This window comes from Seriola aureovittata, chromosome 17 (genome assembly GCF_021018895.1).
Source record: "Seriola aureovittata isolate HTS-2021-v1 ecotype China chromosome 17, ASM2101889v1, whole genome shotgun sequence".
NCBI lineage: Eukaryota > Metazoa > Chordata > Actinopteri > Carangiformes > Carangidae > Seriola > Seriola aureovittata.
The window spans coordinates 20,420,241-20,438,944 of record NC_079380.1 but is presented as its reverse complement, the minus strand read 5'-3'; the positions used below and the strand labels follow the sequence as shown (position 1 = coordinate 20,438,944).

Sequence of the window (18,704 nt, the reverse complement as noted above, 5' to 3'; positions counted from 1 at the left end):
ATGTCTCAGTCAAAGTCACTGAGATCACATTTTGATGTTTGATGTGAACATTAACTGAAGCTCCTGACCTGTATCTGCAGGATTTTGTGCAGCACACTGCTGCCACATGATTGGCTGATTGGATAATTGCATGAATAAGCAGGTGTACAGGTGTTCCCAATTAAGTGTGTGATGAGTGTTGTGGGACATATAGAGAGGTGCATACAAAAACAAAACAAGGCAGACAACCAGGCTGTCTAAAAATCTTCTACTTTATTCAATAAGATAAATGTTTTTGTAAAACATTCAATAAAAAATGATTTTTAATTTATTGCTCATTGTCATCTTTACGCTAAGGACTTGATCTGATGCATAATAATTTTTCCAAAGCACTCTCACAAGGAATATGTTGCTAGATATTTAGACAAGGTTTTTATGCTGTCATTATAATAGTAATAACATACATACGTACGCACGTTCTGATTATATAAAAACAAACCAAACAAGTAAAGTTACAGTAGCAACACAGAAAAAAAAACAGACCAGGGACAAGCAGAATCAGAAATCCTCTCACGTACTTCTTAAGTTTGTTTTGGGTCGTTGGTTGTGACACAGCATTTATTGCTTTCCCAGTGGTGATGGTGTAAGAACTTAAAGAAAGCGTTAAATCTTTAAACCTAGAAATCATGTTGGAGTGTAACAAACTTAAGCCAAACACCGGAAAAGCAGAAAATGTGAACTTCTTTGCACCGTAGAACCCATTTTAGAAGTCCCTCGTCATGCATTAGTTATGAAATTACTAGGTTATATTTTAAAAACCAACTAGTACATTGAACTTTCCAACAGCTAAACTATTAAATAAAATCAAAGAAAACAAAGTTCAAAATAAGGGCGGTGCCTCTCATTGAACCACGGGACTTCTAAAATGGCTCCATTTGTAGTTCATGTTGCAAACAGCATATGTTTAGAGTTGCACTGGACATCATAAATTCACTGGCCTCACTTCAGGCTCAGTGACACAATTTTACATTAAAAGTTTTTATTTTGTTCCCTAAAAGTATTTTAAGAAATGTGAAAACATGTCAACGCCTTTCATACATGTTTTACGAGTTACATGCAAGCAGTAATTAAGATAAATAATTTATTAGCACATCGTGGATTTGATTGTTTCAAAAGAGGAAAATTGAATATTTGCAGTTACACATAAGAAGTCCTCCGAGCGCTGAGCAGCCTTTAGGGAACCGGGACATCTTGAAGAAAATGTACATGAGTCTCATTACAGTACTGAGATGATGTGAGGCTCCGCTGTCCCCCAGTCTTTTAGAGAATCCCACATCCTTGCCACTCCTCCCCTCATACACATTCTTACTAAGCAGTGTGTGTGTGTGTGTGTGTGTGTGTGTGTGTGTGTTGTGTGTGTGTTGTGTGTGTGTGAGAGATGCAGTTGCATGTGTGTGTGCATCATAATCCACATGGAAGCCTAATGTCCAAATTGAAGCACTTTGTTTGAAAATAAGCACACACACACAAACACACAGTAACACAGCCACAGCCACACACACACACACACACACACACACACACACACACACACACAGACCAGCTCAGAGGTCAGTGGTGATGTTCGAACCTCATGCCATTATATTTACATTCTTATATTAAGGAAACTGTGTACAAGGCAGTAGTAGATGTGATCTGGCAAGGTGTAGTCGTTTTTTGTTTTTGTTTTTGTTTTTTTTTTTGGTCTTTGTTTTTTTCAAGTTGAGGAAGAGGGAGTGCAGACGTAGGAAACAAAAACTACAGGTGAGAGAGAGGTCTCATCAATAAATAAATAAATAAATAAACCAAGTCTTGATCAATAAGTTAATAAGTTAAAGGGGTCTATCTGTACATGTGTGGAAAGAGATAGTGTGTGTACGGTTGTTTGGGTGTTGAGTGTGTGTGTGTGTGTGTGTGTGTGTTTATATGTGTTTGTGTGTTGCCTTAGGGTCTGTAGCTAAGCAGGAGAGGGAGCAGAAAACTCAAACCTCCTCCAGAGACCCAGAGCTCCACTCTGCTCTGACACAAACACAAACAGAGCTGCGATGACTCTCTCTGACCTCTTGACACTGAAGCAAAAAAACAACAAAAAAAAAACAGCACTGGTTGCAGATCTCTCTCTCCAGAATGTAAATTTGATAACCATGCATTACGAGTTGAAGGTAGCATTGAAAGCTGAAAAAACGACGCGACTAATGTTGCTGTCGCGGCGAACTCTTCTTGGGGTTCATGCATGTTGGCTGTTCCACGTAAAGGCTTCAGCTGTTTTGGTAGAGATCGTTGGCAGTGCTGTTGATATTTTGTGTATATGTCAGACGTTCTCTCAAGATGTCAGTATGACTCAAATGAAGTGCCATGGGAGAAGGAGTGGGGTGTGTCCAACAAGGTACGTAACTTTCCAAAGCCGACATTGTACACCCAGAAACTAAGCAGGGTTTTAACTTTTCTCTCAAGATCTTGTTTTCATTCTTGCACTGTTTCCATCACTTCTCATGTGTACAACCAAATTCAACACCTTGACTGCCTTAGAGGAAATATTGTCTGAAAAAGTTTGAACCATTACCCGCATTTTTGCCCCTCTCTAAGAGCAGGCGCTTCCCCCTGACTTCGAGTCATGGCTGTTTGGAGCTACAAACACGGTTGTCTTCTTTTGTGTTCATGTGACACGACGTACGAGCTAGTTTCTAGCATACTGACATCTTTAGATAATTAATATACTTGTTTCCATGTGCTAAATCCTTGGAGTTCATCTTTTTTAAAAAAATCTGATCTGTATCAAGTTTGTGCTTAACATATTACAAGTGTAGTGTAATTAGTCAATAACAAACATGTTTATAATTAGTGAATGCACTATAAGAACCTATAAAGACTTAAAATTAATAGTAGGGATCATTCAAACTGCTATAATGGTTTACAGTATAGGGATATATAATGTATTAAAACTGCCACCATGCTGACTGGAAAATGGCTTGAATGCAGACAAAGACTGTGTTTACACTCAGTCATTTCATGCATCTTGGATGGATAGAAAATCTCACAAAAGCTAAGTGTAGATGCAACCAAAGAGCATTCAAGATGGACGGAAATCGGATCGTTCAAACCACCTCAGAAGGTAAAATCAATATATACGATTCAGCTTCAGGTGCATTATTGATCGGCAGTAGAGCCCGATACATGCAGTAGAACTCTGATTCACATGTAGCCTGGGGCAAACATGACAGACTGCAATCAGATTCATGTCCTGGGTGATGAAGCTAGTTATATATGTAGCTAAGTGTAAACAAAACAGTGTTAAATTGTATCTGGATTTCATCGAGATACAAAACACTTGCAGTTATAAGAGTGTGAATGATGATTGATAATGAAGAACAAGCATATTATATTTAGTTAAGGCAAGCAAATACATATGAAGACATTATGTATCATTAAATACTAGTCTTAATGTCCTTTATGTGCAGGTCCTCCATGTCTTATAAGGCCAATTTCTAACATCATTTCTGACTTCATAAAACATTAGAACCATAGTCTGTAAACCAATATAAGCAAATCCTTGGTGTGTAAATACACTGTATGGACTAAAAACGATCCTCATTTAATTATAAATCATTATAGGGTTTCTTATGGACAGGTTAATTTAATTCTAATGAGGTTTTAACAACTTTATTGTAACTATTTTGTCAACCACAGACTTGAGCCGTCACCTTCAAGCTAAAAAGTACCAGAATTTTGTTTCAGTTTTATGTGTGGTAATACGGTTGATATCTCACTGTAGAACAAACCCCCTTCCCCCAGCAGATCTACAGTCAGTTTGGTATTGAGAATCTGACTCTACATTTTTATTACAGCTCATTAATTCATCATAAATGGAAGAAATAAAAAGTGCTATGCTCAGAATGAAGAGTAAGAATAGAGAAAGCTTGTGACTGGCAGCTGCATAAATAAATCGTTATGTATTCATATAGAGACATGTAGTAGGAGTATTGATCATTGTCGTAATATCATAGTAACGATGCATTGCCGTGGCAGGAATAAACTTGCAGTGAATGTGTGGCAGTCGGGGAGAAAACCCCAGAATTTGGAGTGAAAGTGTGTGAGAGTGTGTGTTTCTGTGCCCTTGTTGGGGTGCGTGTTCGGGAGAGGTCGGGGGAAATCAGCTGTTGTACATTCACGGTGAGAGGTTGGGAGGCGCTGTCCTGCCGCGGCCTTCGCAGGCCAGGGAGGGCCAGGTTCAAGGGCTCATCTGTAGGTGTGTGTTGGTCAGCGTGGGTTGAAGTCGAAAGGTTGTGACAGGGTGGGTCGTTTCTTCTAGAGAAGGATGCATTTTCCTTTCTCCACCCAAGGGTTGTTCTTCATCAGCTCCGGGTTCAAGAAGGGATCCTCTGGGACGCCGTCCTCTATCCACTTTACCAAACTTTGAGGAGAGACGGAGAGAGACAAGAGACATTTTTTAAATTCCTGAGGGAGTTTATTACTACAATCCATCCTCTATCCATTTCCTCTTTTCCATAGAAGGCAAGAAAGAGAGAGAATCTGAGCAATCAGACGTAACTAATCGCATTACTTCTGCAGCTTTTTGGGTACTTTTACTTTTTGGACATTTTTTTTCTATTTTAATTAAGTCCTTGTGTACTTAACTGCAGTTGAAATCACATCCATTAAAAACTACAGATGTAATTGGCTCTCCATAAACTTTAATAATAGCGATCTTAATCAATGATGATTAGATGAATAATTTGTTTTTAGTTTTTGAGCTTTATTGGGAAATGTCCAATTTTTCCACTTGCATTAAAATACTGGGAAATAAAGTTTGTTCACTTCCTTGGAACCCCCCAGCCCCCCAAAACCGCCAAGGAATAATCTGGCATACAACCCCCCCACCCCCACCCCCCCGAAACCACAACATGTTCTTTTTACACTTTATTTTTATACTAATTAAACAAACAGGATATAAAATGCTAATTAGTGAGCTTTAAATGTGGTGAATTTGCAGAACCAGGTTTGCTGACCCGATGTTCTGCTAAACAGTGCTGCAGGACTGAACCCGGAAATTAGTTCGCTTTTTAGCACTTCCAGTTTCCTTGTCCCAGAGTCTAATACGTTTTCATGTTTTGTTCTACGGCATAAAATATGTCAGTCATGATTTCTTTAAGCATTTCTGTGTCTTACAAACGGCTAGTTTGCTAACAAATGGCTAAATGAGACGAATGAGACTGCAGAGGTTGTCAGGGACATTATATATCCTCATGCCAAACACAAAAATGAAGTTTAGTAGTTGTGACATTGAAGTCATGTTTCCTGTTTCCTTTATAGCCTTACATTAGCTAACCTTACATGTTAGCTAATGTTAGCTAACTTTAGATAGCTGTTATTTCGTAACTGAATACGATCGTAGATTTTATTGCTCCTATTTGCTTGTGCTAATGTTACATTAGATTTTAACATGTCACAGATTAACATTTCAATAAATGCCATGTGTTTACTTCTAGTTTTACAGCTGACTCAGTAAAGTCAGTTACACGGCAATAGTTATAAACTTTTCTTAACATCACCTAACAATAGCCACCATAACTACTGGGCAGACCAGATCAAGTGGCAGAAAAAAACTGAGATTAGCAAAAGTGTGTTTTATTGCTTAGGAATGTGTAAGAGGAAGAATGTGTAATTTCTTCTCTCAAAAGTTGCATTTTCTCACTTAAAATTCAGTTGAATATCCATCAAATCCTTCTCCTTGAGTCAGACAATGAACTCTTGTCATCAGTGCTTCTTCTGTTTTTTTAATAGTTTTCATAAGACTTTCAAGCCGGGTTTCAAAACACTGCCCCTGAATACTCTGGCACTCGACATGAAAAACGGCATCAGTCAAAAGACAGTCCGTTCGAGCAGAGCTGATGAAGCCTCAGATGAAGTGTTTTTTCAGAGTTTCCTTGATTGGCCCTTAATCTACTGGCACTGCTGTGAGAGCCTGAGGCAGACAAAGAGAGTGCTGTACAGATCCTAATGATGGCTGCAGCTTTGCTTAATGCTCAGATCTGCCCGTGGCTCTGACAGTAGCCTGCAAGGGGGTTGTAGTTAATGAAGTCATATTGCTGTTTTATCATTGTGCTGGAATGTCTAATGCTGTCATCACCAAAATCATTACATCTATTTAATCATATCACAATGAAGATATTTCCGTCTTTTGCGAGTGCCATTTATAATATTGTTGCATAAATTAATAAACCACTCAAAAAGCAACAACAAGCGAGTAAGTAGACCTTGGGTTGAGATTCTGTCAACTACTGATAATACTGTGTGTAATTTTTATTATTTGCGGTGTTCTCAATGTATTTGGAAAAAACAAGGGTATTTTATTTTTAACATCAGCACTCATTGTTCTGTGCACAACTGTTTGAGGGGCACTAACTCTGTGCATTAGTTTGTAGAGCTATTGTGGACTAACTACTCACTCAGTCACTGTTTTGGAGGACTTCTCTCGTTTGAAGGCCAGCTGGTACTTGAGGCTCTCCACCTCCTTCTTCATCTGGGGCAGGTCCATCTCATCCATGGCTGCAGCTTGATGTAGGGCTTTTCTACCTGTGCACAGCGAGAGGAGGATGGAGATATATTTATACTGTTAAATAGTAGGCAGACACACTCAATACAACCCTGCCCTGCAGCAAGAACACCACAAAGTAACATCTGATTTATAACCGCTGCTTAGAGATTCCACCTACAGGAAGGGAGAATAGAGGCTGTTAAATTCATAGAGTACAACCAAGTGCTGCCAAAACTGGCAGACCCACTTAACACCACAGGATATATTCAGTTGCCTTCTTTTGTGTCTCTTGAGCTGCATGTTTCCACTTCAGGAAAAGCTTCCATAGCTTTGTTGAATATGCTACATGTAATTATGTCTGCAACTAAAATGACAGAAGTTCAAGGGCATCAATTTCATGCAAACCTTGGTTCATTCTTGTATATTGCCACCTTCAGTTTGGTGATTTCATACAACGATTAATGGCGTCGAGTTGGAGTTGAGTTGATTTTCAATACCTGAAAATGTTTTGCTTCTCTACCCAAAGAAAAGAAAAAGCACAGCATGTACTTGTGTTATGTCCCATTTCTTCTTATCACCCTCAACCCCCCCCCCCCCCCCCCCCCCGATTGTGTTGCGTGCGCTTCTGAAATGTACTGGTGTCCCAACACAAAACTTCACTCTGGGAGATAAGTGTTTAGCCACCCCCCTTCCCCTCCACATCCCACTGCATCGAGCACTGGATGAAGAAAAATACAGTTAAAAGGTAGAAGTGCAGCTTGAAACTGTGAGATCCTTTATTACAACCATGGGTGCTTGTACCCCTGGAGGTACTTCTGTGGTTAGATTTTGGACTAGTATTACTAGTAGTATTTTTTATACATATTGAGTCAACTACTTTTTGCAAATGAGAGTGTGTGACGTCTAGTGAGCAAGCAGTAGTCTAAATAGTTAGCAGTTAGCAATGGACAAATGCTTAAGCTAGTTAGCTAAATGTATTGGATAAATGATGAAAAAGCTGAAAGTAGTGGATAAATAGATGAATTAGCTAAAAGGAATTGGTGAACAGTATAACTCCAAGTGCTGGATAAGTGGTTAAATAGGTAAAAAAAATAGGCTTATAAGTAAACAGTTAAAAGTAGTGGATAAACTGGAGCGCATGCAACATAACCACAACATCCGTGGTTCGATTCTGGCAGGGTACCTTTGTTGTATGTCACATCCCTTCTCTCCCCCGTTTCCTGTCTGCCTCTCTACTGCTGACTTTAAAATGAAGGCAATGATAATAATAATAATAGGTGATATATATATAGTATATCCACACCAAGTGGTCATGTTACAGATGCAAACTTGATCAAGCAAAATGAAGAATTGCCAGCTGTATGAAACACGTTTTATAATCACAATAGCCACTTTTGTGTTATTCAATCAGTGGAGTTGAATAACATCTAGATTAATCAATTCAACTGAACACGTGTGAATGTAAGGGTACTAGAGTTCATCTGAGGCTGTCAGGGCACATCAGACAAAAAAGTTCATTTCACATTGGTTGACATGTTTCTATTCTACTGCTCTATTTTACTATAAGTCACAACTGGTGTCGCTTTTAATTTCACCCCTGTCCTTCAGCACTTTTTGGACGACTACCCCAAACCTCTGACATACAATAAGTAGTAGTAGTAGTAGTAGTAGTAGTAGTACTAGAATGTCACCTAGATGCCGGGCCTGGATTTGGACACACAACCTTAATCATCTTATTTTGATTTACCAATGTTTGGAGGCTCCTGAGTGAGGACATGACAGTGCGATTTAGACATGTAGTCTGTTTGTATGCTCACCACATAACAGGCCCTTGTCATTTAATGGCCTCTGTGAGGAAAGGGATAAAGTAGACACTTGAACAAATCCCATCTAGTGCTGACAGGAAGACTGTTAAAAGGAAGGAGAGGCTACTAGCTGTGCCAAATGTATAAGATATTATTAGTATTTTGTCCTGTGTAGGAAATGCCCTCCTCTTTTTCTTCAGCACGGTTTCTGTATACGACACCTGCACTGCTCAGATTTCTGAAGATTGGATTTTCCACACAAATCTTACACGAAGTTTCTAAAACTGTATGCAGCTGCAAAATCTGAGCCACCCACCCAGCACAATATGAACAGCTCTCCCTTTACACAGCCTGCAGACATTAAAGCATCAGTAATATGCACTTTAAGAGGTCGTATCCATTTCAGAAATGCATTTAGCTAAAGACAAAATCCATCCCATGGAGACAAAACGGCGCATTTTATCACGTCATATCATATTAGCTGTAATTAAAGTTGAATATTACATACTGTATGACACAATGTGCAGGAGATTAAACTATACTTATTTAACTGATAGTGTTGTGGAAATTAAAATCATGATGTGCAGTTATGTGAGGTTTTCAGTGCAGCCTTCTAGGACACTACAGCCTTGGGTGAGAGGAAGAAAGACACAAATAACCAGGTCAAAGTCATGGCTAACTACAGCTAACTGCAGGGCTGCACTCCTGTGTGAACGTACTGTGGTATCCAGGTTAACTGAGACTTTCAGCATCTTTTTAGTATCTAAGAACACTTATTGCTGCAATCTTTCTGTCTTCTGTCCTTTCCAACCACTCAAATATCTAAGTTCAGTTTGAGACGTGGTTCGCCACGCTTAGCATCAAGAGCGAAGGCGGGAAGAAACAGCTAGCGTGGCTTTGTCTACAGTGAAATAATACAACTACTGGCAACTGTGATGCTCACGTGAATCTGATTTCCTTAACCTGACAGAAATGAAAAAGAAAAGAAATAAAATAATAAGCTTATGTGGTTTTAAGGGGCATTACTTGCTGAAACTAACTGCCTCTACTGTCATTTCTGTCCGTGTACAGATTAAATATACAATAATGAGCTTTAAGAGATGTTGATAGGTGTAACATGTCCTCACTCTAGCTACTCAATGCACAGTTGTGGTGTTAATCTCCTCCTCTTACTCTCAGAAGTACAGTGAATAAGTATTCATTTTCCCAAAACTTCAAACTGTTCCTTTTAAAGACAGGATATATTTAGGGCTTATTATAGCCCACACAAACACATTCAGTTGTGAAGTGTTAGAGTGACGTGAAACGTATTTTGGGCCATCCACAGTTTACTTACTGGGCATGTCAGGAACAGAAAATAAACTTTATCACATAGTCTATATACAAATAATAAATAATTCAACTCTCTATAGCAATGTTGTCTTCATTCTCTTCCGCTGCGCCTTTTTCTTTGTGTCTTCCTCCCTCCTGCTTTCTCGCACTCCCCACCCACGCTCTCTGTCCACTATACTCTCTCAATAATACTCTTCCCCTCTTGTGTGTGTGTGTGTGTGTGTGTGTGTGTGTGTGTGTGTGTGTGAGTCATTCGAGGATTCGGGGCGAGCCGAGTGCTTGTGTAGTCTGCACTCAGAATTGATCTCACTAAGGTGCTTCAACACAGGAACAACTCTGGTATTTTTAAGGGACATTAAATAATACTTGATATTATGCAATTGTTCTTTATGACAGTTTAGTGAGTGAGGGGGCATTTTGAGGCGGCAAACAGCACCTCTGAATACAACCACTACTTCACCGCACGGTCAGCATGCTAATGAATATCAACCATTTTTATGTTTAAATGGTTCTCAAAATCTCTACTTCTGCTTTTGCCAAAATGTACTGTAGGTGGTGGTTGGAAAAAACTGGAAAAATGTCAAGTAAAAATACAACTTTAGCTTTTTCACTTCTGATTTCAGCTACTTAACTGTATTTTTATTTGAACGTCTCAGTCACATGCGAGTACTATCACTGCTTTGTGACCAGTGATTGAAAAGGAGAAAGGTTGTGGCTCAAAAACGGAAAGACTGGCACTGAGAAAGATGTGTGTCCTTTATTGAGTCTGAGGAAAACACCCAGGTGCAATATTACACAACGACATATGTGTGTGTATGTGTGTCCTACCAATATTAGACAGAGATAGAGAGAGAGAGAGAGAGAGAGGGGCAGAGCGACGGGCAGGTCCTGAATGAGATCAGGTTTCAGCAGCATCCTCCAGAGACGACAGGAGGATTGGATGCTTTCCTCTCTCTAACTCTATCACTCACCATCTCCTTCACCCCAGTTTTCACTCCGTACTTCTCCTCCATTTTTACTCCTATTTTTCTACTCTATCCATCCGTCTCCCAGCACCTACCTCCCTTCCTCCCTGTCTCTTTGTCTCACTTCTTCTCTGCAAGTGTCTCTGTTTGTCGGCCATTTTTTTCCTACTAATTCATTGTCTCATCTTTCTGAAAGAGGTCTGGTCCAAGTTTTGGGGAAGACTGGCTTTAGGTGGTGGGTGATGGGACACTGTACAGCTAAAGATCACTGCATGGATGCCAGGAAATGCTCTAAAAAACCAACAGTTATATTGATTTAAAACTATGTAACAGCAGCTTTAGCCTCAGTCTTTTAGTTGTCTCCAAGTGCACCTGGAGACAATGAGCTAACATTAGCTTAATTTTTTTTCTATTAAATCTGCCACCGGTATCACTGTAAACTGCATATACAAGTGCCTAAACCGTAAGAAAAGGTTTGAGCGGTTGTTGCATTGTGAAAGTGGTGCAGGAAAGCAAATGAAATACGTTGTGAAATGCTTTGGTTATATGTTCAGTACCAACATTTTGCAACTTCCAGGAATCGTTAGTTAACAGGTTTCCTTCTTTACTTTGGTAAAGAAAATATTTTCAGTGAGTTTAAGCGAATGGGAAAGTGGTCTCAGACTTTTGGCACCACTGCATATAAATATTGTACATATACAGTATATGATCTTGGCAGCATTACATTCCCTTCAAAACGTCTTTTGTTGTTGGAAACAAGTATATAAACTTCATTTGTAGGATTGCGCGCTATACACACCCAGAAAAGTGACCATCAGATCAGAAACCTGAAGAACTTTTTCACTTATGCGCCCAGTGAGATACTTTCTAGGGAAGGGGCTTATCTTTTACCACACTATCCAGTTCTCATTATACTGAACAAGTACAAGGAAACAGGTGATTTTGGTGTCAGTGTAAGTAAATAGTCTCCTACATAATTACTGTAAATCCAGATGCAAGCAAAATTTCATAAAAACCCTCAACAAGGAAACCAAAAAAACCTCACAAACAGATAATAGTATTTCTGTAATTGTACAACTGTAACTACAATATTTGGCCTTATAGGGATATATAGATAATGTACTAATACATTTATTAAAAGCAATGTTTTTAAACCATATTGTCCCTCCATTTTCTCCTCTCATCTGTCCACCTGCCCATCCATTATATTCTCCCCATTCTCTTCTCTCCCCATCATTTACCTCTTTCCATTTTACTGTGTTCTTCTTCTCAAATTACCCTGCCTGTTATTTGCTCAATACCCGCCCATGTCTCTGTGTGTTTATCTTCTGCATCTCTGCTACCAGCTAATTAAAACCTGTGCAAACTTTAAACCTCAGACACCGCTTCATGTAAACATTACACTCGTAAAGATTGAAGTGGCTTACTGTTGTCTTAATACCATGAGGTTTATATCACAAAGAAGAGTTGAGGCAGGAAGCCCCTCACCCCCCACCCCCTTCTCACTTTCCTCCTCTCATTGCTCTGATATCTGTTTTCTGTCCGTCTCCCGCTGTCTTCCACAGATGACTCCTCACTAAGTGCTCCCTGTCCATTTTGACAAATTCCACACAGTTAATCCATTTCTCCACACATTAGCAATCTCTCTCTCTCTCTCTCTCTTTGTTGCCCAGCCAGGAGCTTGTCAGCCGGCAAAAATGACACATTATACCTCAACTAGCACTCATATTTAAAGGTGATAGTGAAATATATTAAAACACCAATATCTCTGACACATTTATTGTGATCACTTGATACAATGACTATAAACTAATTTCAAAAACCCCTATCTGCTTGCTGTCACAGGGAAGACCTTGACTTCCTCAAAGTGTCTGGCACTCTACCATCTGCCGTTCAAAGAAACTAAAAGCTTTGCTTCGTGTTCACACAGGATATGGTAAGGACGTGTACCGGCAGTCGTCTGCTAGCTTTTGACTTCCACATTAATGCATTCTCAGGAGGTGCAGATTTAAAACACATACACGAATGAATTCATACTCAACAATCAACCTGAGTGCAATGCTGTTGTTATAGTTGGTTAATTCACATATTTTAAAGTGTTTTGTGTTTGTTTGTTTGGTTTTTTTTTGCTGATGATTCATGGAACATACAGGGCAGTTTGCAGGATCTTGTTCACATGATCAAGCTACCTGGACTTTAAATCAATGTATAGAGACACACTGCTTGGGGATTTACTGCAGCACTCTGTTGTGGACTGGTGTTGCAGCAGCATGAGTATTGAATATGGACTCCGTGCTATACGGGCCAACACTGCCACTTCGAGTCTATACATGTGGGCAACAGGTGGATTGGTTATGCAGGAATTGTATCAGACCATCAGGCTGGTTATGGACATCTTTGTTTAGTCTAACGCCACCACTAAGTGGTCCGGGATAAGTGGCATAAATCTGATTTATGCTAGTACAATAAAGTCCCTGATACACTCCCCAAGAAATGGAGACAGCGGGACGGACAACGGACACAGTTCCGTTCATACAACACCGAGTGTCTGCATATGAGCACACATCAGTGCCTTGAGCTAAATGCTAACGTCAGTATGCTAACATGTTGATATTTCCCCATGTTCACCATCTTAGTTTATCGGTTAGCGTGCTACCATTTGTACAGCTCAGGCTGACGGGAATGTCAAAAATAAAGTATTGGAGAAATGAAATGTCGGACCTGATGGTGGCGCTCGATGAAAGGTTAAGGGATCTGCAAAGTTATTACAGTTCATCCTGTGGGCAACATTAGTGTCTGTGTCGAATTTCACATTTTTATTAAAAACCACAAATGTTAGCTCATGGTGACACTAGGGGGAAAAGTCAGGGGATCACCACGGTTATTAGGATTTGTCGTCTGGGAACCATGAATGTCTGCACTAGATTTCATGGATATCCATTCAATAACTGTTGAGATATTTCAGTCTGGACCAAAGTGGCGGACCAACCACTTATTTTTCCTCTGCTGCACTGGATCATAGTGTACTGTGCGAAGTGTTTTAGCTGAATCACTGCAGAAATAAACTTCTACTCATCTCATACATAATCTGTACACCGTCTGAACCAGGCTTTGTCTGTGTTTGCACTGAAACAACAGTGCCGAGTGCTGTCTGGCAGATTCGCCATGAAGTCTGACCTGGAGCTAAAAACTAATGATTGAACACAGTTAGTACAGAGGCCGATCTTGATGGCAGCGGTGTCATTTTTTTTTACAGTATTCATACTAGAATTAATATTAGTAATTCACTGATGTAAACTTGGTACATTATTACATCCAAACCAGAGCGGTGACAGGTAATGTAAAGATGAACGTAATAAAACCTAGGCCCAACTTCAGCTTCAGTGTATTAAATATTTGTTGAAAGTCCAGGTTAGCAGTGTGTGTTGTTTGGTTGAGGTTCGGGTGTGTATGCAGCGGTTACTGTGATGGATATGAAGCTGTAAAGTTTAAACTGGGACACGTTTCCATGAAGGGAGGTCACGTCTGCCTCAGGATTATGCTCAAGTATCATAAAAGATGTCAAAGTTAATTACATTTTCTTTATTAACATTATTTTTGGAAAACTTCTAATCAAACGTTTTCTTTCTCTCTCCTGCAGTAGTAGCTTCGCATGTTTTGTTTCAAGTAATTAACAACTCACTGGGCAACAATGGAAATTCGTTGTTGGGTCAAAGTGTATTTACGTGTGTGTGTGTGTGTGTGTGTGTGTGTGCGCGCATGTGTGGTTTGTGCTTTATAAGATATGTTTGGGTGGGTGTGGGGAGGGGAAAGTGGGGTGGTTGTTTTAGGGGAGGGTATGTAGGTCGCATGGTGATTTGGGTCAAAAGCATCCAGAGATTAACCTCTACCCCCGTCTCCTCCGCTGTCTTCCCAGCATCCAACAGTGATGTACTGCAATGTGGAGCAGGTGGCAGTGCGCGAGCTGCTACCAGCGTTTAATGTGTTAAATCGCTCTATCTGACTAGTTGAAGGTTTAACTGTTAAACCAAAAGGTGAAAGGGACATGAGGATGCGATGGTGGGTGAACGAGGTGCAGACAAAACGGAATACGATTAGATGGTGAAGGATGAATAAGAGGTGGAGAGACAGATGAGGAGAAACAGAGTGAGCAACTCTTCTTGCCTCTATAGCTACTGCATTGTAAATAGAGACTAAAAATAGAAAGGAACAGGCAGAGCGCCTCTGACCAGCTGAGAGTGGAGACTAAGACAGAAAGAAGAAGCGCCATGCCGTTAAACTGAGGAGAAGATGCTGCTGAGGATAATAAATGCCAGACACTGACAGATGATGTTTGAGCTTTTACAACCAGGCGATCCGCTCGGCACCTCAATGAGCTCTGAAACCACTGGGACCAGTCCAGCTGATATCACACCAGCACGGCCCTGGCTACACGGGGGAAGTGTTCCAGTCGATCACATCCGATCAATACAGGCCTGAACTGGACTGGATGGAATAAATGTTTGCATGTGTAAGGACACACTAAGGTCAGCTGTTACATATCTGCCTCCACTGTACTGTCATTGTAAAGAGCCTCATCAGAGATCTGAGTGATGGTCCCTCACCATGTCTGTGTGTGTATGGGGGGCCGAGAAGGTGATAGTTAGTTGGCTTATAAGTATTATGGATGGATTACTGAACATACCCAGGGATCCCTGGAGTAAAAAGTCAATCAAATGAGTACAAAGAAGCAAAAAAGGGGCTACAAAGACACACAAAATTACTACGAGGAGACGTAAATCAAACACAAAGAGACACAAAATGACTACAAGGAGACGTAAATCAAACACATAGAGACACAAAATGACTACAAATTACTATAAAGAGGCATATAACAAACACAGTGATGCTAAATAACCATAAAGAGAAACCAAATGACTACAAAGAGGTGCAGAACAACCCCAATGAGACACAACACAGCCACAAAGAGGCACTACAGTGGTCATATATTTCAAATTGTTTATTTGGCATTCATTTATTACACTGAATAAACCATGTATCCATTATTAATGTGCAATGTTTATTATACCCAAGAAACAGGGCTTTAGTTTTTGTTCCTTTTTACAAATGTACCCCCTTTTCTTTAAAAAAAAAGAAAAAAAAAAGTGCCCCACTCCAGGAGCAGAACGAGGCCAGAGAAAGACATGAGAAAGGAGGAGGAGGAAGTGCAGAGGAGAAATGTAAGTTTTATGTAATATTCGTGGGTATTGAGGTGTGTGTGCTGGGGAGCTGGAGGCGGACAAAGTATGAAATCCTCCACCCAGATAGTTGCACTTTGTGAAGTAGCTGCACTTAAAATAAACTACTGATGACACACGAGCACATATAGTCTACATGATTCTTCTTTCTTTTTCTTTTTTTTTTTTTACCTCTAATAAATAGCATCTAGAATTTCATTTATGGGGGAGATAATTTGACCCCCATTTCGTAAATATAGATCATGCAAACTCGTTTTTTGCTGCAGAAAGGCCTGCAGCTAATATGCTAATAGAGACCCCACTGTGCTGGCACAACAGGAGCCGTGAATGACTGTAATTGTATAGTGTGGCTAACGGAGACAGTCGCATCTCTTACCTCACTGATGCGCCGGCGGAGGCTGTTGCTCTTTCCAAGTCTGACCGGTGCAGTTTAACCGGAGGGCGGGCAGGGAAGACAGCTGGACCGGCACACGGATAGGAGGATTTTTAATTTCCCTGATATACAACAAATGAGAGCTGACTTAATGTCCGTAGACTTTGTTGGTCTCGGGGAGGCGGCGCGCACTCTCGGTATCCACTGGAAAAGATCAAGGATAAAATCCGCAGTCTCCGGAGTAAAACAGACGATGACGACCGGTCTGAGTCTGTCTGGAGAGCTGGAGGAGACTCTTCTTACCCGCTGCTGAGCCCGATAGTCCGGGGGGTTGTAGCTGCTGAAGCTGCTCCGATAAGGAGGAGGAGGGCGAGGAGAGGGGGGGCAAATATCACGAAGCGGACAAGTTAACGAGCTGGTCCGGTGCGCGCTCCGCCGTTCACTGCCCCGCGTCTCTGCTGGGATCCTCCTATATGAGCGTCCGTGCGTGTGCGCGTACACGTGCGCGCGCGCGCGCGCGCGTGTGTGTGTGTGTGTGTGTGTGTGTGTGAGCGAGAGAGAGAGAGAGATTTCTTTGAGGATGCGTATAGAGAGTTGACCAGGCGAGGCGGGGGGACGGGAGAGGGGGGGTGGTTGAGCAGGTACCACTGTTCCACAGTCAGGGAAGCAAAGACTTGAATCTGTCCTCACTTTCACTCTCTCTCTCTCTCTCTCTCTCTCTCTCTCTCTCTCTCTCTCTCTCTGTGGACCCTTTTTCGCCCCCATTGCCAGACTCTGGGATTTCTGCCCTAATATGGCCACTTATAGCTCCATCTGCAAAAGACAGATTTGGTTTCCCACTGAGAGGGAAAAAAAAAACATATTTGGGTTTGTTTTATTTCACATATGAGAGATACTGCATTGGAGCTGAGACACCACAGAAGAAGAGCTGGAGCTTGCTTGACAATGCATGTTGTGTGTACAGTTTAACTGCTGATGCAATGATTGTATTTTGATTTGCTAATAACAAGTTTATGTGTCCGTATAACCCCTGGATTACATTAAGTCTTTAGCACATTTTGAGTTGTGATAACTTGTTGAGAAATTAAGTTGCATTTCACGCAACCTGTTTGAGACATCTCCGACACTCAGCTGATCTATTTTCGTCCCCAAACACTCCCCAGGGTGCACTGCTGCTTTCAGAACCAGACATTTTCAGATGGCTCGATTCCAGGAAGTCAGCAGCAGAAAAAGAAAAATCACTCTCTAAGTAATCATTTTATTTTTTAATTTAGTACAATTTTCAGAGAACTAACTGAATAGAATGATAGAAATAAATAAAGAATTATCAAGGTCAAACTTAAGCACAAAAGCAGCTGTGAAACATTTACCACTTCACTGTGATCACCCAACAGATGCTTCTACATTGAAGTGTGCAGGAAATATTTTGTTTTCTTGTGTTGAATACAATAAACTCCAGCAATGGTTTGTAGTTCTGTACTGTAGTTCTACAAAGATTGTAGTGTATGTTAAAATCACTTTATATATATATATATATATATATATATATATATATATATATGACAGTTGGTTATGTTTGAATGTATTCATCTGGTCATTGAAAACACATGTAATTAAAGAATGTCCTCTATTTTAGGGTAATAAAGAAAATGTATGCAGACTGTTGAATGTGTTGAGGCTCATCATTTAAAAAAAAAAAAGTGGTCAGTTGAGGACAAAAATACACATTAACTAAGAAATCAAAAAAACCCCAAACATTCCCATGTCTTTCTTTAGACAGAACGTCAAAGGATTTACATAACATAGTACGTATTACTCATTCAGTCTGTACGGTGCATAATGACTTACATTTTCAATTGAATTCTCAAAGCAAACACATTCATCAGTCCAGCAGCTTTTCATTTGGAGAAATGCTTGATTCAAGAAACACTGTGCATGAAAGAATGGATGATAGATGTAGTTTGTTGGATTTAACATGGAGAACTCAATGGAAACCAAATTTAACCATGAACTAGAAAAGAAGATTTATATTTGCTGGCTGCTGAACCTTCATAGTTGAAACATCTGAAATAGTTGTAGTTGAAGTGGCAGTTAAAATAGAACTGCTGAAAGAAGCTGAAGTGTCAAATACAATGTAATTACTGAGTGAAGCTGAAGTGTCAGTTGAAGTGTAGGTGATACACTGGGCTAGACGTGTCAGTTGAGGTGGAAGTAATGAAAGATATTAATGTTATTTCAACTGAGAGACTATGTCAGTTGAAGTGTGGGCTGAGGTGTATAAGCACTGAAAGCAGTAAAAAATGTTCCAGCAACGGCAGCAATAGTGGTTTGTTTGTCATAAACAGACAGATAACGGGCAGTGACCTCCAGAAACCCAAACAGGAAACCCATGAAAAGACATGATGGCACTGATTTTGGAGGACGTGCACTGTAAAAACA

At 40.3% G+C, this 18,704-nt stretch overlaps 1 protein-coding gene across 1 annotated transcript; it reads right to left on the bottom strand.

Moving 5' to 3' along the window:
- Positions 1 to 231: 231 nt before the first annotated feature.
- On the bottom strand, positions 232 to 16,773 carry gng13b (guanine nucleotide binding protein (G protein), gamma 13b). The gene is made up of 3 exons (XM_056402481.1): positions 16,269 to 16,773; positions 6,465 to 6,591; positions 232 to 4,429 (listed from the first exon to the last, which is right to left on the bottom strand). The coding sequence occupies exons 2-3, from the start codon at positions 6,560 to 6,562 to the stop codon at positions 4,324 to 4,326; spliced, it is 204 nt and encodes a 67-aa protein (XP_056258456.1). The 5' UTR covers positions 6,563 to 6,591; positions 16,269 to 16,773; the 3' UTR covers positions 232 to 4,323.
- Positions 16,774 to 18,704: the final 1,931 nt, after the last annotated feature.

Coding starts and splice junctions, on each gene's coding strand:
- gng13b (XM_056402481.1), bottom strand. CDS start 6,562: ATGGATGAGATGGACCTGCCCCAGATGAAGAAGGAGGTGGAGAGCCTC. Junction 4,430..6,464: donor TCCTCCAAAACAGTGACTGA/GTGAGTAGTTAG, acceptor CTCTCCTCAAAG/TTTGGTAAAGTGGATAGAGG.